Source organism: Lissotriton vulgaris, chromosome 8, assembly GCF_964263255.1.
Source record: "Lissotriton vulgaris chromosome 8, aLisVul1.2, whole genome shotgun sequence".
Classification (NCBI taxonomy): Eukaryota; Metazoa; Chordata; class Amphibia; order Caudata; family Salamandridae; genus Lissotriton; species Lissotriton vulgaris.
Genome location: NC_141696.1, coordinates 1,521,725,994 through 1,521,749,531, shown reverse-complemented (window position 1 = coordinate 1,521,749,531; position 23,538 = coordinate 1,521,725,994). Strand labels below are relative to the sequence as shown.

Below are 23,538 nucleotides of genomic sequence, written 5' to 3'. Positions count from 1 at the left end.
TGCCCGGAGGACGCCTGGCAATGGCTCGAAGAACGCCCCATCCTGAACAGTAGAGAGGCGGCCGGACGGGAAGGCATAGACAGGTCAATGAGGGAAAGGACACGCTGGGAGCAACCGAAACCGCAGCGTAGACGATCAGGCAAGACGAGGAAACGTAAGCCGGCAACGCCCTATCAGACCCGTGGTGCCAGTGAAAGAAGGGGGGCAGATCAACGTCCCCGGGAAATGACTCGGTAGCGGGCTCCAGGTTCAGTTGCCTGCGGAATGGCATCCGTTCTGAGGGAGACAAGGAGGAAGACTCGGAGGGTCATGGCTCAGGCGGGGATGAGGAGGAAGGACTTGGAGATTCGGTCCACCCGTTAGTTAAAGAAATACAGCACTTGGAGCAGGACTCGTCAGGACAGGAGCCCACAGTGGACACTGAAGACTCACACTCATAATTGCAGATACTCAGGGACCAGTGAGATTGCAGCCCGGCCACCGGGAGCACGCAAGTTGACACGCCCTTCAATGTTGTTTGAGTTGCTTATACAGTTATTTGGTGTGTGATGGGAGGGAAATGTGGGAGGGCGACAGGCCTTCTCACGTGGATAGTTTGGTCCCAGGTTGGGATGAGACTGGAAGGGGAGGGAGGTGGGGAGGGGGGTGCGGGGGGGGGTTGGTTTCTACATTCCCTCAAGTTGGGGTTCGAGAGGGTTGCGGGGGGGGGTCCGTTGAGAAACAGCAGCGACACGCCTGGCCACACCTTGAGCCACCCCTAATCCAGGGACCTACACGGGAAGGAGAGTGTGACACACAATGGCAGATACATTAGACAATCCACACGTAGGTGAAGCAGGGGTCACTGTATTAACGTGGAATGTGAATGGCCTTGGGTCAAAGATTAAGAGAAGCCTAGTTAACGCCTACCTCAAAAGACTGGCGCCTGATATCATCCTTCTCCAGGAAACACACCTTAGAGGCAATCAGTGCGTGTTTATAGCGAGAGGACGGCATGTGGTGCTGGGGCATGCGGGATACACAACAGACTCCAGGGGAGTTGCAATTCTCATTAAAAAAACGGCACCATTCACTGTCACTCGCACCTGGCTAGACCCACAGGGGACCTACGCGGGAGTTCAGGGGGTCTGGAAGAGGCGTAGATACACGATCCTATCAGTATATGCCCCACCCAAGTTACAGGCACGCACACTCAAGGCAATCACCGCTATACTCATGGATACGGCCGACACAATACAAATAGTGGGGGGTGATTTTAATGATGTTATGTGCGCTTCGCAGGATCGGTCGGGGACACCACGTACAGTAGGGCCCACTTCGGCCCTAGCACGGCAAATGAACATCATCGGCCTCACCGATGTCTGGAGGTGGCTTCATCCTACGCAGGAGAGCTACTCCTTTTACTCGGGGGCCCACAGGGTCTTTTCTAGGCTAGACTATATCTTTGTGTCCAGGCAGGATGTTTCAGCGAGGGATTTAGCAGAATACAAAGCAAGGGGAATTTCAGATCACTCCCCGCTGTATGCGCAGTTGGGGCGGGAGAGAGGAGAGAGGAAGGCAGAATGGCGACTAGCGGCCTGGGACATCCAAACACCGGAAATACTTTGGGGCATTAGAGCGGACATAAGGGTATACATGGCCGAAAATGAGGGTACGGTTGACTTTGGGGTCACCCTTTGGGAGGCAATGAAACCAGTCCTGAGGGATCGTATACAAAGTAGGCTGGGAGAGGTTAGACGGAAGCAGCAGGAAAAGATAGCCAGTGAAGAGGTGTCCATCTTAGCCCTAGAAGCAGAGTATCACCAGCAGAAGGGAGAGGCACTCCTTAGGAAACTGTTAGACACACAGAGACACTATAGGGAAATAGTCACTGATGAGGCACGTATTCAGGTGTTGGCAACACTCCACCGACTATATGACGTAGGTGACAAGTCCGGCAAACTCTTGGCATGGTTGAGCAGGAAAGAAAGAGCAGCAAGGTGGGTAGATCAGATTATGCTAGCAGGGAACAGACGGGCATACACGGACGAGGCCATAGCGGATGCCTTTGCGACATATTATGAGAACTTCTATAGGGCCAGGGATTTGGGCGACAGGGAGGATACGTTACACTACATGTGCGATATGGAGGTGCCGCCTCTGTCCCCTGAGGCCAGCACGGCCTTGGAGGCTGAGGTGACTCTGGAGGAAATATCGGAGGCCATAGCATCACTGAAACCGGGGAAAACACCGGGGCCCAATGGCTTTCCGGCGGAATTCTTCAAGCGGACGGCGGATTTGTTACAACGACATATTAAAGCTTTATTCGTAGAGGCTTATCAGGCAGAGAGTCTACCGCCAGATCTCGCCTTAGCCACTATCGTCCCGATATACAAGGAGGGGAAGCCCAGGGACGATTGTGCCTCCTACCGCCCTATTTCCCTCCTCAATATGGAGACAAAGATTTTGGCCACTGTTCTGATTAAACGTTTACGACAGGTCATTGCAGATCTGGTGCATATGGACCAGTCCGGTTTCCGCCCGGATAGGGCGACCAAATTAAACCTCCGCCGCACTCATAATTGGCTACATGAGGTTCGAGGGAGGAGTGAACCCCACTGGTTCCTCTCCCTGGACGCGGAGAAGGCCTTCGACGCAGTCCATTGGCCTTTCCTGATGGAGACCCTCCAGCGATTTGGGTTTGGCCCCAAGTTTTTGAAGTGGGTTCAGCTCCTATACTCAGCCCCGAGGGCACGAATGCGGGTTAACGGGAGGTTGTCCCGCGAATTTACAATCGGCAGGGGAACGCGCCAGGGTTGCCCACTATCCCCCCTTCTTTTTACCCTTACAATAGAAATATTAGCGATACGGATTAGGCAGAATCAGGGGATCAGGGGCTTCCTTGGGGAGATTCGGACGCCACACAGGAGAAAATATCCTTGTATGCCGATGACGTGCTGTTGTTTGTAACTGACCCAGACACGACAATCCCGGAACTGTTCAGAGACCTAGGCGATTTCGGTGCAAGGGCAGGCCGCACTATAAACTGGCACAAATCAGTCCTATATGACCCGCAAGGCATGGAACGGAGGGAGTGCCTGCCAGGGCTACTCATTCATACAAAGGAGGGCTTTCAGTACCTAGGAATATATATAACGCTGGATAGGGAACTCTCCTTCGCCAACAACGTGGCCCGAGTTATGGTAGGGGCAACGGCCGAGATGGATAGGTGGAGACAGCTCCCACTCACCTTATTGGGCCGCGCAGCACTCTATAAAATGGTCCTATTACCGAAGTTTCTCTACGCACTTCAGAACGAATATTATCCACTGCCAGCCAAGACTTTGACTAAAATCCATGCGGACTTGCGGGCATTCCTGTGGCTGGGGAAACAACCAAGAGTAGCTCTATCCACACTACAGCGTCACCAATACAGTGGAGGGATTTCCCTTCCCAACTTGGAGGCGTACTATTGGGCGGAACACCTCGCCCCGATTAACGAGTGGCTACATGCGGCAGCCGATCACCCTACCTACGCACTAGAAAGGTCTAAGTGGTCAAACAAAAACATACTGCACTACCTCTATGGAGGGATGGTGGGAAAGCAGTTCCTACCAGCCACGAGAATTACGCTGGTGGCGTGGCATAAGGCGACAAAACGAATGGGGTGGGACAAGCGGCCCACCCGACAGACACCATTATGGTGCTGCACGTGGCTGAGAGAACTTAATAAATTGAGAGGCTTCGGACGGTGGGATGATATTGGTATTTCAACAGTGGGAGACGTGATTGCGAGGGGGGAACTGAAAACCTTTCAGGCGCTCAGGGAAGAATTTGGCTTGCACAACACCCAGTATTACAAATATGCACAACTGAGGCACGCATGGAGGGCACAAAACATCACACTCACAGACATCCCAGAATACGCGCCACTAGAGGGTAGATTACTGCAGGAACAGATACTGGGCGGGGCGATATCCCTCATGTATAAAACTTTGACCAACAATATGTTGGGGAACCTACAGGACCTACGGGACAAATGGGAGGCAGACGTGGGAGGCATGGAGGATCTGGATTGGGAGATTGTCCTCATGCACCCACGCGAGGTAGCGATTAAATCGAGGCTTCGACTCAAACAATTTAAGGTGCTCCACAGATCCTACTTTGACAGGGTGCGACTTTTTAAAATGGGGAGGATAACTGACACAGCGTGCCTTAGGTGTCACCAGCAGAATGGCGATTTTTTTCACACACTTTGGGGTTGCGAAGTCATTCAAGAATACTGGAAAGGTGTATTCGTAGAATTGGAGGAGGAGGGTGAACATACCGCGCGACCCTAGATTGGCGCTGCTGGGCATGACGACAGAAGTAGACCTGACTCGCCCTTTGATTATCTTTCTGGTACTGGCTTTAGTGGTAGCGAAAAGGGATATTGCAAGATACTGGGGGGCGTCCGAAAGGCCAGATTTGGAGGAATGGAGGAGGGGGCTGGATCTGTACATGGCGCCAAAAAGAGTGACTTACAAAGCCAGGGGCTGCCCAAAAAAGTTTTGGAGAGTGTGGGCAAAATGGAGACAATAACATGGACTGGAATGAGGCCGTGTGGACGAGGAATAGGTGGTCGGGGGAGCCCCTGACGTGGCAGAAAGTACGATAGTGATCTTTGAAGGCCATGTACATACTTAAATGCTCAGATCATGTATGCGAGGTGGGTAGGAGTTTCATAGAGGGAGCGGGTGGGTCCAGGGGGGAAGGGGAAGAGGTGGGTAGGTAGGCTGCTGTTTGGGGGATTGCTTTATTTTATTATGTTCTCTGTAAGTTTTAAGTTAAAGAGCTAAGTGTTCTAATGATGCGTGTGGAATCCAGAAATAAGAAAAGTTGCGCAACTAACGGACAAGGCGGAATGTTGACGCCCTGCCGTATGCTAATTCTTACATTTGTGATACTTCTGATGCAACAATTAAAAGAATTTATACAAAAAAAAAAAAAGAAGTCTTCTCTATTTAAATATGACAAAGGGGTTATTAATTACTTTTGTTCCGCGGATTTAAAACGACGTCGTAAAACACAAGCCTGGAGGTGAACTTTTATTTTTTATCTAACACTTCAAGCGGCTCTGATACTTGGCTGCTCCATGTAACAAGCACTGGCGTTGCCAATAGGTTTCGCAGTAGGAAAGTTGGAGCTATTGGTTTTGTAAATGACAAAGCCCTTTATGTTTTTAAAATGAAAACAAAAGTAAAAGGCATTGTTATTTGCAATTGTAATAGCTCCAACTTTCCTACTGCGAGACCTATTGGCAACGCCAGTGCTTGTTCTGTTTTGTATTTATCTAAGCATTGCTTTTTTATATACCGGGGACTCCCATCTCGACTACAGGGAATGATTCAAGCATGTGAATCTATGAAAATTCCAATACTGGAGTAAGGGTCTCTCCGATTCATGAGTTGGAAGATTACAGGGGACGTTGTCAGGGTCTAACGCCCGCATCAGAAGAGCCTAGGCAGACTCTACGCTCAAGAGGTATGGATCCACACGGAGAAGGAGGCCATGCTGGTGTTAGTGACGTGGTTTGGATCTCGTGTGGACAGATATAGTGCATGTTGTCAATTTCTTGTCCATACCGGTGGACAAGGATTTGGATTACCGCACTATTAATGCGATCAGACCGGTAATCTTGGCAAGTCACGTCCCTATACACAACATTAGGTAGAGAAACACCTGTTGATCTGTAGGCTCCTGAGGGGAATTCGGTTGTCTTTTTCCCTACAACCTAGGTGATCTTCCTATAGGATGTCAATGTAGTACTTCAACTACTGCAATCATAGCAGGATAATGCATACCTTGTCCTGCAGGAACTTAACAGGTAACTTGGCAATTCTATTATGTCTCTTCTCATATAAACGAGTTTCTGACATTCATGCCTTGGATGTTTCAGCACATATGTTCACCCCGGAGGGGATGTCTTTTACTATAGCTAGATGCACCAAATCCAACACCAGGGTGGTTCTCTACACGGCTTTCTGGGTCATCCAAAACGTTGCGTGGTGCAGTGTCTAAGAGCATATGAATCTCTGACGGAGGAATATAGACCACCCAGAATGGTGCAACTGTTTATTTCCCTCAAGAAGCCTTTCAAGCCGGTTTCAGGGCGACTATTGCCCATTGGGTGAGATGGATAATGGAAGAAGCAGGCTTTGATATCTCCTCCTTCAGAGCACACTCCACAGGGGTGCTATGCCCTCAACGCCCTTCTCTCTGTGAAGCCGCCTGAAGGACATTCTCAGAGCTGTTGATTGGTCTTCGGACTCCACTTTATTTTTTTAAATTCCAAACCAATCACTGCATGGCTTCATCGGTTGTTAACCAGCTATAAACATCATAATCTGTGCTTTCGGTCCTGGCATATAATATCAAATTTCCTAGCTATCATAAAGGAAAGTTTCAATTCTATTTAGGTTGTGGAGGCAAGGATTATCCCTCCCTGTTCTTTTAGCAACTATTACCCGCCCAGTATCTACTGAAGTCTTCAGTGATGGATAAGTATGCTGGGGTTGAGGGATAATATTATAGTTATTTGCATCTTGAGATTTAATGTTGATTCCAACTTTGCCTATTGTTTCTGAATGGATGAATCTGGGTCATTATTAAGGTTCTCAATAATTACCGGTATTGCTGAGTTGGTGAATAATTAATTCTCTGTCATACACTGGAACTTATGGTGTTTCTGTTTGTTTTTTACAGGATTGGATCAGAAGCAAAACTATTGATTGAAAAGTGAGATTCAGGAAGTTTCGCTTGAAGAAAGAGGAAGTGCTATTCCTTGATGTTGCTTATATGGGACATGGTTGTTTTTTTTTTATCGTTGCAATGACTTTTGGGATTTGTAGCCTTTGAATAAAATATGCTCTTTAAGGATGCTTAATCCTTGCCTACGCGTCCTTAATGGAATTGAAACTTTCCTTCACGGTTGCTAGGAAATGCAAATTCCATGTCTCTGTCTCTGCAGGCTCCTGCCCAGCAGCCACTCCCACCTGCATGTGGCTTGTCCACTGGTCAGCAGGCATTGGTAAGGGAGACAAGATGTGACTGATGACAATCATTCAGGCACAAGAATAATTTACTAACAATATAATTGCATCTATATGGGTGTGCATAAGAGGTAGCCTTACCGCTCTGGTCCTCAGTGGTGTCTGCTTCGTGGATCTGATCATCAAACCACATGTGGGCTACAGTCATTCGGTTCTGAGTGAGGGTTCCGGTTTTGTCAGAGCAGATGGTAGAGGTAGATCCAAGAGTTTCCACAGCTTCCAGGTTCTTCACCAGGCAGTTCTTTCTGGCCATTCGCTTGGCAGTGAGGGTCAAGCACACCTACGACACAAGGAGGAAAGTGGGTTCAATGTGCTGGACCTTTGTTTTCCATGTACCTATGTAACAGGTATATGTGTTTTTTAGACATGACACACAGACAAATTGCAACATTGACATTATTATGTTGCAGTCACAAACTGCAAGACAACTTGAAGTATCAGGTAGTTAGAGAAGATGATGGCATATATAATTATACTTATTTGAACTTACATTCTTGTCCATATTTGGCAATTGCAGGCCAAATGTTTGCTGCATGTCTCTGATTTTGCAATACTACCTCTATGGATGTAGGTTATGTCACAAAATATTCAATAGCAGGGGTTTGTGGAACAAACTGCCTATTAAATGTTCATTAGGCATGTTGCTATTTGTAACTACCTGTGAGTAGCTACAAAAAACAAGTTACTTACCTTTGATAACGCCTTGTCTGATAGAGACACTATCTAGCCGCAGATTCCTTACATTGGCATTATCCCCAGGCATCAGACTGCAACTGGACATTTTCAAGCAGTACCCATGCACGCCTGTAGGTGGTGTCAAAACAATCCATGTCGGTGGCATCTGCGCTGGAGGTGATGTACGAGGTAACTATATAGGTGCACCTTGGTGCACTGACGTCAGTTCATTTTCGCAACTATATACGCAAGGAGTGCAGATCCATGATAAAGGCTTCCCACTGGTGTGAGTTTCTAGGGCCCTTTGTAAGGGTGGAACTCTCATCCTTTAATCAGTTTGGAGAGCAGGGAGGGTTGATATGGAATTTGTGGCTAGATAGAGTTTCTACAAGATGAACAAGTTACTTACGATTGACAGCGTATTATCTGATAGAGACACAGTCTAGCTGCAGATTCCTTAATGTTTTGATTCTCCCCTAGCATCAGACTGGATCTGGAAATTTTTCAGCAGCCCCTCTGCATGCCGGGTGACGCTGCATTACGACTCCCTGATGACGTTGACACCGGTTGTGACGTCAGTGGAGTCATATAAGTCCCTCTGGTGAGAAAATGTCGGTTTCTTCTGTGAAACCTTCTGCGCTAAAACGTGGAGCCACTATTGAAACTGGCTGTGGAAACAGTGTGCCAAAAAAGATTATTGTATCTTTAAACATAATTAGAAAATGGAATAAATTGCATGCTAATAACCAGACAAGGCCCATTAGGAAAGTTCCATTGTTATGATGAAGCAAATGGAAATGAAAGGTATGGTAAAACTGAGTCAAGATTTAACAAATAAGACCAAACGGTCCATAGAATCACACTATTACGTGATTACTGATTACGTGAATTCTATAATATAAAACCAGTACTGGAAAGGGGTATAACCCTTACACTACAATCATTCACAGAGCAGGGAGGATGGGCAGGGTGTTAAGGAATCTGCGGCTAGACTGTGTCCCTACCAGATAATACGTTACTGAAGGTAAGTAACTTGTTCATATGATAGAGACATCTAGCCGCACATTGCTTAACTTAAATACCATAGCTATATCCACCCGGAGGAGGGTCTGCAAACAAATCCTCTCAAAGACTTTAAATTGACCACAGACCTCTCAAAGAGAACCATCTAGTCTAAAATGACCACAGACCTGAACCATCTAGTCTAAAAAGACCACAGACCTGACACAACACCGCAGACAAAGAAAAACCAAGACCTCAAGGGGAACAGGATAATACCCTGTCAGAAGACATCTGACAATAGTATTTAACCCCCAAAGGGTGAGTCCTTGTACTAGATGGGCCAAAGGCAAAGCGAATGCCATGTAACCCACATTCCAGTGGCTTAACACAACGTTAGGGGACCCCCCTGCAAATTGCATGGATGGGGCCCCCCATACTCTACAGTGCTGGGGGGGCACCCTGGAGCTGGGGGCAACCCCGCACCGCAAAGCTGTGGGGGCTATTTTTACACCACTGACGTACCTACATACAGCATGGGTGCCTTCATCTATACTACTATTATAAAGCGAGAACTGTGAACCTTTGAGGCGGGTAAACTCGGGAACCACAGCGCCAATCCAAACACCCAATACATCATTGGAATTTTCAGGGTCTGCAGAGTGGCTATATACCACAAAAAAATATACGTTCCTTAAAAAATATACCTTCCAAAAAAAAGTAGTCCCTTGGAAGTAGCACCGGTCGTGTGCGCTAACAACGTTCGTGCTGACATCATCAGGAGCGCTTGGAGGAGCGGCAGACAGGAGCGCGGGGAGGAGCGGTGAACTTTGGCAGACTGGAGCGGGCTGAGGTAGGTCAAGCAAGGGGAGGAGCGGTTAACTTAGAAGCGCAGGGAGGAGCGGTAAACTTTGGCGGACTGCCTGCGCGATGCCTGATTGCTCCCGGAGGGTCAAGCAAGGGGAGGAGTGGTAAATGTTGGCGGACTGGAGCGGGCCGTTTGGAGTGCGGGGAGGAGCGGTAAAGTTTGGCGGACTGCCAGCGCGATGCCCGATTGAGGGCCAAGCAAGGGGAGGATCGGTAAACTTTGGCGGACTGGAGCGGGCCGTTTGGAGTGCGGGGAGGAGCGGTAAAGTTTGGCGGACTGCCTGCGCGAAGCCTGATTGCCCCCTGGACAACGTCGGGGCGGGTTGCTAGTAACCAATACAGTTCTAATACTGAATATGAAAAAAACATTCTTAAACATATATTTCCTTCCAAAAATCCAAGACATTCATCTTGTCACCTACTAAGTAAACTTAAGTAACATGTCCTACTATAAAACTCACTAGTGGGTACTGCAGTGGGTCTTCCCCAATACGTTCCTCCTCACTAGATAACAAGATCACTCTTGAATCACCCCAGACACCCACTTACCTCACAGTACCTCTACCGGCTGGTTGTCACCTACAAACATTCCTGCATATTCAGGCAACACATGTGCACAATTTGCTCCTGCTATTTACATCAGTTTTTTTCTGCCCCAAATTGTGGGTTCAAACTCCCACAAACTGAGGACTGATAGTAATACTACTTTATGCTCAAATGTGTTTGCACACAAAATAGAATTTAGTGGCTCATAGTAATTGCGCGTAACCAAAAACTTTTCTAAAATAAAGCCAGAGAGGATAAGTTACTTACCTGTAATCCTAGTTCTCTTCCAGGGGTATACTCATCAAAGTCATAAGTACTGAATAATCCCTGCCCACGATCGGGACCCCAGCACATTTTTATAAATACATATATATGTGTATGTTTGGAACCACAAGTACATAGTACTTCCAAAACATACATATATACATAAAAAACACGAAAGAAGCTATTACAGCACACCATTTAATCTTATAAATGTCCATAATCGTAATGGTAAAGTATAGAAACCCTTATGAACGTCTCCATATAGTGAGAACGACAAACAATTCAGCAACATTAATCAACTAAAGGGATCCAATGAGGTCAATGTTCGTGCTTTCTTGCATCCTTTACTGATATCCAAAATTATTTAAAATTTCCAGCACATGATTAGCCGAAACATAAGGGTTTCTATACTTTATCATTACGGTTATGGACATTTCTAAGATTTAATGGTGTGCTGTAATAGCTTCTTTCCTGTTTTCTATTTGTTGCACACTTGTTTGTGCTTCAGGTAGTAGGTTTTGGAGGCTGAGTTATCACCCTCTTGCTTGATAAGCAATGTGTTTTTGACTTTTCACGCTAAAAATTATTGTTATGGTATGATATATCTAGTGACTGTGCGGATATTTCCCCTCGAGGGAACACTACTACCTGCTTTGCTCTGTAAATACATATATACACGTATACACACATAAATATGCAACCTATTATAGTTCCAACAGGCTAAAATGCCAAAATTACATGGATTTCTATTGCATGAAAATAATCCTGTATAGAAAATGCTGTAATAGCAAGACCATGACAGCTGAGGCTGTGTTTGCTTACGCTCCCAATTGTTTTAAAACTGCACTGTTCTTTTTTTTAAACTGCACTTAGAATTGCCACATTACTATGCAAACCTGTAAACTTCAGAAACCTGCTGTTTCACCGCATTGTTCCCTGGTCCACCAAGGGATTTACCGTTTGCTGTGGAGGGAGCTGCGTTTTTATTTTACTTCTGGGCTAAAGGCGAGAACAGGCAGGGATCCGCTGTCAGCAGATCAGCTGCTAACAGTATAAAATCAAAAGGTCGTCGCTTCACACAGCGGACCCGCGCTGGTAGCAAGACTTTGACATCTCAGGCTCTGTTTGCTTATGCTCTCAATTGTTTTAAAACTGCACTGTTCTTTTTTTTAAAACTGCACGTAGAATTGCTGCATTACCAGTGCTTAATTTGTAAAATATGAAGTGCAGGTGCTCAATGTTTTTTCAGAGGCCACACCCACTTCCTCCCTGGCTCCACCCACTTCCTCTACCTAAGTACTCTATTGGCTCCGCCCACATCCTCAACTGGCACTGCTGAAAGTCTGATGTAATACCCAATCTGAATTTCAGCAAGGGAGCCTTCCCGCAAGTAGGGATTTGATAGGAGGTCCCCCTGCCCTATGAACATTTTGAAAAAGATTAAATAAAAAGTGCATTTAAAGCACAATTTTAGAATAAATTAGCTATAACGACTAATGCATTTAAAAGGGACACATGAAAAATGTGACCCACTACAAGGCGCTCCAGGGCCATAAATAACATTGGGAGTGCAAGAAGTGTGTCTCACTGCTCCGGACATCCTAACTTGTAGGCCAGTATCACTTGTGCATGGCATCCAATAACATCGAACACAACACACGCACAACAACCCACACACACATACAAACATGCACAACGCATGGAATGTTGTTTTCAGGACTTCAGATTCATCGTGAGCAGCAGAACTTCACATGACTGATCTTCTAAGTGTGTATTCACAACTCACAGGTACAGGCCTGCCACTGTAATTCATCAATCATGGTATGCTGCCATTTCCACGCTCGAGGCAGAAACCAGTAAGCTCACGATAGGGACAGTACGCTTGGTGTACCTCTCCCGGTTCAGGACCGGTCCAGAACCTTTAATAATCAAAAGATTGTTCCTCAGACAATTTACACACATAGGATTAGTGTGTGTCATGACAAAAGTCAGACAGCTTGGATCACAGGAATGCAGGTCGGGCATGCAGAGCTGGCATGGCACACGGACAATCATGCAAATTACACTTTTCTCCCAACAATGCCATTTTTTTAAAACGTAATTAGTGTCTTTGATTCATATATCTTTTTCACTGGGTTGAATAGTGTGTGCTTTAAAAGTAGTCAATCAAAAACAGTAAGAAAATACTGTCACATTAACACCTATTTGCCCTGTGCAAAGCAGTTTAAAATCCTAAATGTTGCCACAAAGATCCATGAACATACGAAGGTCATAGGCACACAGCCTGCTTAACTTGCACAAGGGCTAATGGAAGAGATGCAGCTGACCCTGCCTTTTCTAGAACTCCTAACGGAAACAGTGCTACAGATAACAGTTGCTTTTGTCCCTGAATTTTAGGAAGTTAAATGAGCACGCAAAGAATGTAACTGTTTCACTGCATCTTCTCACCAGGGCAGGCTTCTGAAGCACCTTCTTGCATGGTATTTGCATTTTCTAAAAAATTAAATCCACTGAAAGGGAGGCCGTGAAAAGGTGCTCCCTCCCTCTGTTTGCAGAGCTGAGCCTCCCCTGTGTGAACTTTGACCTCGTCACCTGTATATTCATGTTTCTGTTTCTTACAGTGTAATATACTTATACAGGGTTTCTGCGAGCCCCTACCCAATGTATCATTTCCTATTGTGTCATGATTCACATTTTTGCCTACTCAGTGCTCATAACTGCCAAGATTTCAGATTGCCATGTGTGACATTTTCATAATTTTAGTGTAATTATGAGTGACATTCCAATGACTGTGACAGTTTCTCGCGAGCAAAAATTAAGCAATGAAGACAAGGAAAAAAATATCAGAAATTACACCCATTTGAGCAACGAGAAACTCTAGGGCCCGTGACAGACATTCAATCATGACGCCCAGTGACAATACCAGACTATCACAATTTCAGGGATAGTAGCATAGTTATGCTGGCTAAAAATGCACAGGTTAAGAAACAACTCACAAAGAAGAGCTTATATACAACACGAAGGAATTATATACTTTTATAGTATGAGAATCAGTGCCAGAATGATAAGCATAGTCGTATACAATATGCACACTTGTATAAAGGGTCAATTTGTATGCCAGCTTCCACAGAATATGATATATGTTACACTGGTTTTAATAAGGCAAACACTTTCCAGAGACTGTTAGCATGTGTACACATGTCAAAATAATAAAATATCAGAAAATATACTGCATTACGCTGCAGCCTTTTTTTTGCATAATTTAGTCAACACTGCGGCATAATTTTGTCCTCCTGTGCTGCATAATTAATCCCAGTGGCCCCACAGCAAGCACCACATGTTAAAAGTACTTGTGAATGAATCAGAGACTGTGAAGTTTGCGAACTTAGTTTGGTGTGTGTGCAAATCCTGCATTGCCAATCCCTGGTAAGTTGCAGCTACTACTTCTGAAACAAGGCAAATGGAGGTACCTGTGGGTGAGGCAGACTGTCCTCAAGGGCAGGGCCAGGCTTATCACTGGTGGTGCCCTGTGCATTAATGTTTGTTATTGCCCCCCCAATGACCACCTCTGCCATGGATTCCCTCACTACCACCCTTTAACAGTGCCCCTCAAGTCTCCATAACCACACTCACTCTCAGATGCATTTAATTGGATTTACAGCGCCACTCATACCAGTGTAGGGCGTTGGAGCACTTTACATCACACACATTACTCAGAGACAATCGATATGTGTGTAAATCATTGTATAGGAAATGTTGCATAAGACTAAGGACTACAAGGTGTAGGAGTCACATGACAACCATACTAGTAGGCCTAGGCCGAATAGTTTAATAGTGATTGGTCTGGAGAAACACAAACTCAGAATTTAAAACGTAATACCATGGTTGGGGGTTCTCTTTAATAATCAGAATTGATTTCTGTGCAAAATAACACTTTTTGCAACATTAGGTTAATCAAAGACTGGGGGGAAAAACATAACGCCCTAATTTATACCATGCAGTTTGTATGCAACTCTTAGATGAAAGTGAATAGCTCACTGTTCTGTGTTAGGATTTTAACTTATAAACTGCAAGTAACAAAAGGATCTCTCTGACAAAAGCAGTAGCCCACTGACCTATTTACATTATGTGCACTTTGTGATCTGCATGGTACATGTTCCTTTGCAGCAGGCACGTTGACCCTCTGAGCTACCTTTCCATGAATCAAACCTTCCACTAGACAAAATTATCTCTCTCTAGGAAGAACATTAAACACCAGAGTCATTATGAAATTGTTATTGTTGACGAAAACTGCTGGATGCCAGGAAGATGGCAGCAAGCGCTTATAAAACCTAAATATACTTGCAAACATAATGCCTCCACCCAACGTCAGCACCCGGTGCGGTCACACCGATTGCACTGCCCTAGAGCCGGCCCTTCTCAAGGGTCCTGTGACCACAGTGACAGTCACTGTTGTTCTAGGTTGTGCTGCTTCATATGCCTGCCGGCAAGACTGCAGGTAACCTTCAGTATGGATTGTGATGAACAAACCTTGAAGGTTAACCCACACTTGCCACTGCTAGAGTCCACCTGCTGGTGCGAAGACACCAGGGCTTCTAAGGACTTGCAAAGCCTTCTAAGGTCTAGCATGGGATTTTGCTCTCAGGAGAGTGGTCTGGTGGATTGGTTATTAAGGCTCAACCTGGTTCCCCCGTTTCAAATTCAGCAGCTCTGGCCATTGTGCCACACCGTCTCCCCCACCAAACACCATACTGCCCCACTGAGAAAAACTCACGCTGCCTTCAACTACAACCCAATTGCTGGCTGCTTTACAGACCTGGATGCGGCTCAATTTAAATGACGCACTAGACAAGAGCAATATGCATCCTACAAAAAAAAGTAACAACATCCTGGAAAAAGCAAACACTCATAGGGAATGCAAAATTTAGCAAACCATGTGAAATGTAAGCAGGAACAACATGGTTACCTTAACGCTTTTACACTCACTATTCAGAAATCAGTGAGTGCTATTGCCTGAAAAGTTAAGGACATGACTACAGGGCCCTGAATGGACCCATTTCAATGGTCATTGCTTAGATCCTTACAAAACGTAAGCAGTATGGTAAAAAGACCACATCCCTGTACGCAGAGCCGCAGTACACATTTTGTTTTCCAATCCACATATTGCAGGACCTCCAGGATTGGTGCACTAGTTGAAAGCCCAGGGTCAACAAAGACAAGAAAACAAAAATAGCGCTTCACTGGCAATCTCTGTAAAAGTGGCGCTAATGTGCTTGGATGTGAATAAAATCAATCAGGCCAGTTAGCTACCACTCTGTCTTACTTTAGTTAGTTATTTTTTCATATTTTTAACCTTTTATTCCAGATGCTGCACTTTGGAACTAAAATGTCAGAAAAATACATCATTTCCAGCAAAAAAAATTATTTTTAGATCCATTTCACTGGGGAGCAAATAAAAGAAAGGAGAGGAAAGAGAGCGAGAAGAACCCTGTCTTGAAGTCACGGTTTTCAGCAAGAGAAGAACTGCTGGACAGAAAGAGATGGAAGAAGGAAAGAGTGGAGGGGGGCAGCTGAAGCGCCAGAGCAGAAGTGAACACGTTTTTTTCCTTCTCTGGGTGACTCACCCCTCTCAGTCATATCAGTCTTCCGACTGCGACCTGGAGTAAAGAGGGGAGGGCTGAGCAAATCCATGTACTCCCGACCATCGCGCTGGTTACTCAGGTCTCAGGGCCAAAAGTATTCCAGTGCAACTTTGGAGCACCGGCTCTGTCTGCTTTGTCCCGTCTGGCAGGCACACAGTTATTGTGCTCATCAAAAATTGCTGAAGTAATTCCAGGCTGCCCCGGGGCCCGAGCACGAGCACTGCAAGGCCGGCACCAGTGGCAAGATTGCTCGGGCCTGGGGTGGCGCCGGACCTCTGACTCGGGTCAAGTGACCGTCACAAAGTGCAAGAAAAAAAGCAGCATGAGCTTCGGGTTGTTTATTAGATAATAAACTTACTGCGGTCATCGCTCAGTGACTTCCAAGAAGAACGCTAGGAGACAGCGCCCATTGTCCATTCCCTCCCCTTCTTCCCTTCACCCTCCCTCCCCTACCCCCGCCCCAAACCCCTCCCTTTTTGTCTTATTTCACTGCCTTTTTCAAGAGGCCTGCTGCGCAGCTGAATAAAAGGGTCCACCTTGACATCGCGCTAACTGCTGCTACTCCTCCAATGCAGTGCGTGTGTGCGGGGGCGTGGTCCGCCAGCAGTTGAAGGAAGCATACGCTGCCCGCCGTGGCCCCTACCCCCATAGACAGGGCCGGACTGAGACCAGCAACCAGCCCTGGCAGGTTGCTTCCCCACCGGCCCTGGTAACGGGAGGGAAGCGTTTTTTTTTACCCGCAAAGCACTGCTACCACTTTTCTTACAGAGGGCCGATTTTGCAGCGCTGCTACAAAACCGGCACTCGAAAACAAAAGCGGCCCCCTGCAGCCATAAAACCGGCCCCCACCCATCCAGCCCACCGGGGAAATGCCCGGTGCCCGCAAATGCCAGTCCGGCCCTGCCCATAGAACCAAATGCAGCCCAGTCAGTGGCCCGCCCATCTGCAACATTGGAACCGAAAGCAAATATTTAAGGGATCTAATTATCGGGCTCACTGCGCTGTCTCAGCAGCGCTGTCTCAGAAGCGCTGCACGTAGTCATCAACAGTCGTCTTCATCACCAAAGGACCGGAGACTCTCCCAGACAGTAAGAGTGTACGAACAAGACTGCATGCAAAAGCCAGCAATTATAATTTATTTAATTTGACGACGCATGACGTGCAGACTGCAGTGATGTTGGTTGGCAATGTAGAGTAGACCCGGCCCTGTTAAAAAGGTGCCGGTGCTAAGCCCCGGAAAGCACCGGCACAAATTAAGCACTGTCATTACTAAGCCTACCTGTACACTTCAGAAACCACGGGATTTCCCATTTGCTATGGAGGGAGCTGCAGTTACATTTTACTTCCGGGCTAGTGGCGAGGGGAGGCGGTGGATCCGCTGTCAGCAGATCAGCTGCTAACAATATAAAATTAAAAGACCGTCGCTTCGAGCAGCGAACGTGCTCTGGTAGCGAGACCTTGACAGCAGAGGCTGTGCTTGCTTACGCTCCCAATAGTTTTAAAACTGTACTCAGAATTGCCGCATTACTAAGCCTGTAGGAGAGGAGGGTCTGCAATCCTATGGTCACCCCAGATTTTTGCTTTTTGCTTCACTGGTTTACGTCTTTTCCTGGCTGTGGGCCTGCTAATCAGACCCACAGCCTAGCGGTTCTCTCTTTAAATTGACATCCATGTACTTTAGGTGCATTTACCAATTGGTATTGGGTCACTCTTGTAAGTCCTTGTACAGTGTACCATAGGTACCCAGGGCATAAGTGCACCCAAGGCCTACCAGGGGCTGCAGCATGTATTGTGCCACCCCTGGTTGGCCATCTAAACAGACACAACTGGCTGGTAACACAGCTGGGGCAAGGTGGTGTAATCACCCTTTGCTTTAGATATAGTATACCTATATCTAACCCTAAAATGGACACATATACTCCTATAAGTCACTCCTATGGCAGGCCTTATCAATCCTGAAGGCAGAGTGCTTGGAATTATGTGAGATGGTGCTCTGGCATGAGCAGAGCCCGTTTGCAGCTTGTGGACCCAAGTCCTAATAGCTGTTCCATGATAACGCGTACCAAATACTCTTAAGTGCATTATAATCCTCGCGGTTATTTGCTATCTTTGGTATCGCTTTATCAAAACATGTCCAGTAAGGTGTCATACGAATTGGAATACTAACACTTCGCCAATTCTGGCGACGGGGTTAGCATTCCACCCTTCTAGAGGGACACGACATGTATGTAACTGTGAACCCCGGTTAAAGCTAACTCGAGCCTCAGCATCACAAAATGGATGCTGCCACCACAGACACAAGTCTGACCTCCTGTTGCTGGGAGTCCTTCCAGCGAGGAGAGCTCGGACAAAGGGTTTCCTGTCAGGGGCGGTGCTAGCACCATCCCAGACAGGGTTTTGTGTATCCCAGGTAGGCAGGGCTGAGAGGAAGGTGACTGCAAGTGGCACCCCGGTGCTCACTGTGCATATGCCGGCTTAAACCAGTTCCAGGGGCACACCAGCCCCTGAGCTGGGGAAAGTCCGGACAAGGGAGAGGGGTGTAACCACCCCCCTCCTGGTCCCATCCATGGGCAGGACCTAGTCGCGTGCCAGCCCCTTTTCTTAGAATAAAGGTAGGAGCGGGCCCCCTTCCCAAATTAGATAATTCTGAATTTTGAACTACTTTCCACGAAAGGAACTCTTTATACCTTCTGAAGACTCTCCCTTGTGGCTAAGGAGTAGCCACCCTGCACCAGCAGGCACCATCTAAGCGCTTGCGGTTTGCTGCACGTCCATCCTCCGGATCAAGACTGACCAGCTCGACGAGACCCGGATTCCCTGGCATCTCTGACCTCTACCTGCATCATCAGCCCAGCTGAGATTTGTGGGTGTGACGAGACCTGAGGGACCGGCCATCTTCAAAACCAGCACAACGCTTAACCAGCACGACCGCCGAGGGATCCTCGAGTGAGTGCTTTGAGGTTTGGGAAGCCCTAACCCTGAGCAGCTCCAGCACCGAGGTCCAGCCCCCCAGTATCCACGAGATCTGCGTGGGGCCCTTCTGCTCTTTGCTGCTCACTGCGTTGTCCGGTCACTTGCCTGCTGGCTAGTGGCCTTCCTGACGACGCACCACGACGATTTCACCGCTGGTCTGGTTGCTCCAGACTGCCCTTGCTCCCTTCCAAAAGAGGAGCACCCCGGACCCTCCTGGTCCACTCCAGACGCCATCTTGACTCCACCGAGTGGGCTTGCCTTTGCCAAGGCTTGTTGCTCCGATCCTGGTTCCAGCATCGCCGACAGCAGACACCTTCGTGGGACAGCTCGCACCTCCAGCCTGGTCGCCGACAACGCCTCCTGGTCCGTGTGACAGCAGAGTCCAGCGTCGCCCACTCACCTGGTCGAGGTGACTTCATCCAGTGCCATCCTGGTGCCCACACAATCACTGGCTAGTGATTAAGAACTGAGTCCCCTCTGCTTTCAGGTCGTCTCCATCACCGATCCAGGCTTGGATCACACCGAACATCTTCACTGGTCGCCTGCCAGCAACTTCTTCTTTCAGGCTCCATAGACTACAACGAGGATTCCCGACGTCTTTTGAACCCTATGCAGCCGCAGCCTCTGGGCTAGGTAACCCGAGCATTTCGGTGCTCCAACGCAGGTTCACTATCTAAGTGTCCAGATCCTTTTTCCTTTTTAGTCTACCTAGTCGGGTTCGTCCGGAAACAGTGACTTTAGAAATACTAGCCTCCATAGACTTTGTCCCGCATCCCGCGTGAGAGTGCACACTCTGCACCCGATCTCCCTAGGCCTCCTGCTTCTAACCTTAGGGTTCAGTAGTGTAGTCCTAGCGATCCTGAAGCCTCTGGATCTTGTTACTTACCTGCTAGTATTTCGCATTCCACTTTTAGTGTATATGGTTTTTCGTGCCCCTCGGGCATTTGTGTAAATTGTGCAACTTGAAGTATTTTCATAAGAGTTTTGTATTGTGCTTAGCTCCCTGACTCATTAAGAGTACAGGGTAGACTTGTTATAAATAAATATCCTTTATTTTCATAACAACTTGTGTGGTGTCCTTTCACTTGGTGTTCAAGGGGTATATGTGATGGTATAGCAGCTGGCTTAACACGCCCTCTAGAGTTTAGCCTAAAGACTGCTCTTGTCCATGCTACTAGGATAGCTGGTGTATAAGGTTGACTTACAACCAATCATCAATAAGGGTTGTTTGGTATGATACACAGTGATCACTAGAATAGTGAGCACTATATATCAGGCCAACTTCTCACATTGGTGGCAGCGGTTGGGATTTGAGCTTGCTGTTGTTTTACCACACGTATCCTAAGAATATAATTTGAAAGATTACATAAGTACCAAGGTACATATAACTTAGCTTAGACTACTCTGAGTTCTACTGAACCAGCTGTTGTAGTGTAACAGGGCTTAGCACACCCTGACTACAACTCTTAGCAAGGGATCAGTAGGCAAACAAATAGTGTAGGTAAGTGCACCACTTACACCTCACTAGAAGCATGTCTAACCACGGAGAGTCTTCAGAGACTCCCCTTGTGGTTATTGACCCTCCACAGGTCATGTCAAGATATGCAGCTCTTAGCTTCCAGGAGATGAGACAACTGTGTACCTCCAGGAAGCTAAAACAGGGTTCTAACCCTACCATCCCATTTCTGATAGGTCTCTTAGAGACTTATGATGCAAGGAGGGCTTCTAACACACTCCCTTCTAATCCAGATGGGAGCATACTCCCCTTAGAGGGAACCCTGACCTCAACCTCAATGGAACAGGAAGTGAAGGAGAGGAAGAGGATCAGGAGTTGTCAGGGGATGAGGCAGACAAAGGTCAGGTAGTAGTCAGAAGGCTCACCAGGACCAACTTAAGCATGCATGAGAATGGAACTGGGGGACCCCCAGGCCCACTCTCAGGCAGGCTTAACATTGGGAATGGACGAGTTAGGTCTCTCTCCAGAGGCTCTAACAGATCCATTTGTACCAATGGCTCTCAGGCATCTTCTCACAGAGGCATGACATCCCCTCAGAGAAGAGAGCATGAAGGTAAGATGAGGGAAGTCAATCTGAGGATTGAGAGGGAAGAACTTGCCCTTGCCAAAGAGAGACTTGCCTTTGCCAGAGAGCAGAAATTGAGTGGGGCAGACCCCACTGGTGGCAGCATTATCCCTAGAGATAAAGACAGGAGTTTAGACACTAGACACCTGAGTAAAATAGTGCCCCCCTTTATACAAGGGGATGACATCCACAAATGGATGACTGCTTTGGAGAGGGCCTGCACTGTCCAGTGCGTCCCCCAGAGTCAGTGGGCAGCTATATTGTGGCTCTCCTTTGAAGGCAAAGGTAGAGATAAGCTCCTCACTACTAGAGCTGAGGATGCTAACAATTACCAAGTCCTGAAGAATACACTGATTGATGGGTTTGGCTTAACAACTGAGCAGTACAGGTTGCTGTTCAGAGACACCCAGAAAATGCAGTCTCAGGATTGGGCTGACTTTGTTGATTGTACCATTAAGGCTTTGGAAGGCTGGTTGCTGGGTAGCAAGGTTACTGATTACACAGGGTTGTATAATCTTATCATGGGAGAACAGATTTTAAATAACTGTCAGAACCAGTTGTTGCATCAGCACCTTGTTGACTCAGATCTGACCTCTCCCCAAGAATTGGGAAAGAAGGCAGACAGATGGGTCAGAACAAGGGTCAAGCAGAACCAGACTCAGAACCAGGGTGGTCAGAAGAAAGCAGACCAAAAGGGTAGTAACAAGAGTGAACAAAATGACCAGAAGTCTTCAACAGGTCCCCAACAAACCAAAGAGGGTGAGGGTCAGGCTTCACAGCAGAAAAAGAAGACTCAAGAAGGCCAGTCAAAAAGGTGGTGCCAATACTGTAAAAGTAAGACTCACTGGTTTAGTGAGTGCACCAAGAAAGGAGGGCAAACTCCTACCACTACAGCCCCTAAGGCACCTGCACCCCCTAGTACAGTAAGTAGTGGTAGTGCACCTCCCAAGGGACTAGTTGGGTTAACCTTGGGAACCGAGGGGTATGACAACCTAGTTGGCACACTCACTCTGGCTGTCCTTGTCTGTACAGTGTATGTGGATATATCCCCTGATGCCAGTCCAAATACTTTGGGCAAATACAGGCAGACACCTTTAATTAATGGAAAAGTGGCTCAGGCCTACAGGGACACTTGTGCCAGTAGGAAACACAGTGAACCCCTATCTCACAGTGAAAACAAGGTGAAAAATTACCTAAGATATAAATGATCACTGAATTATGTAAAGGGCAAACAAATGGGAAATTAATTATTTTCTAAAAGAACCCTCACTCACCCTAGAGGTGACATGCTTCATCATGGGGTTCGGTCACAGGGGGGCTGACTATCCCCGCCTGTGTGCTACCACGCCTGCAAGTGCAGCGGAGCTGGTGAGTGTGAAGGTGGTGATCAGTGAAAAAAAGTGTATTAAAAGATCACAACTGTGCCTTAACAGACTTTATTAGGGGCCAGTTGTTCACATTAAAAACTGTGTGGTCGCTGGATATTTTAATTTTTATCCAGGAATTTCAAAAAGTGACTGGTCAACATGTTTCTGCTGTTAAAGCTAAGGTCAGCTCAGCTTTCTTCAGGACCAAATTTAAATTAAGAAAATTCCTACGGGGGTCCAGGCACGCTAAGGTCTGTCCACACCGTTAGGAAATGAGAATGAGAGTAGATAAACAATTTGTACTCTCCTCTGGATAACTCACGGTTTACCCGTCCATAAGACTCCTGCTACTCATCAGGCGGAGTATCTGTAGATAAACAGACATATCAATTCTCATAACATATGCCCTTATGTATTGCATGACCATTATCAAACACAATTATTCTATTTATAAGTTGGATATCAACTCTCCCCTTGATTATTCATCAGGGAATTTATGTTAGTGATGTTTTCTTTATCATAAATCACAGATAATGTTAATTCAATGTTTTATACAGTCATTGATGTAGAATGTATCAATTCTTGATTTATGCAGAAAATTCTATTTTGCAAACAATTCGTATCAACAGCAAAGTATAATCAGAATATGGCTCTCAGGATCCGTTAGTAGTGACTAGGTCGTCAAAAAAGAAGTTTTAGCAGTTCTTAGGGAAAATGTTGCACTTACATTATTTTATGGTGCAAACCGCTTCATGGGCTCAAAAGGGATAGGCAAATCTTCACTCACAGTTATAACCTGTTCAAACCCCAAATTGAGCTATTCAGTTGTCACATAGATTACAATTATTGAGCATATAGACGCTCTCGAATTCAAAATCACTACTCTCTCGAGTGAACCGCTCTGTTACATGTATTACTCACTTCAAACTGCGAGGCTCGCCGTCTTTACACCTGTTTGGTTTCTCCCAGTGGCCCGTAACACGATGTTTGCAGCGTTCCTTGTCCGATAATATTGATTCTTTGTCGAAGGGCGTGTGACGTCACGCGTCACGGA

At 46.7% G+C, this 23,538-nt stretch overlaps 1 protein-coding gene across 1 annotated transcript in view; it reads right to left on the bottom strand.

Annotated features, from left to right (window-relative positions):
- LOC147699077 (sodium/potassium-transporting ATPase subunit alpha-1-like) overlaps positions 1–23,538 on the bottom strand; it is a 3,282,495-nt gene that overhangs the window by 1,311,610 nt on the left and 1,947,347 nt on the right. Inside the window, exon 15 of the mRNA XM_086936300.1 lies at positions 7,152–7,350. Within this exon, the coding sequence (XP_086792426.1) occupies positions 7,152–7,350 (199 nt within the window). The remainder of the gene's footprint in view (positions 1–7,151; positions 7,351–23,538) is intronic.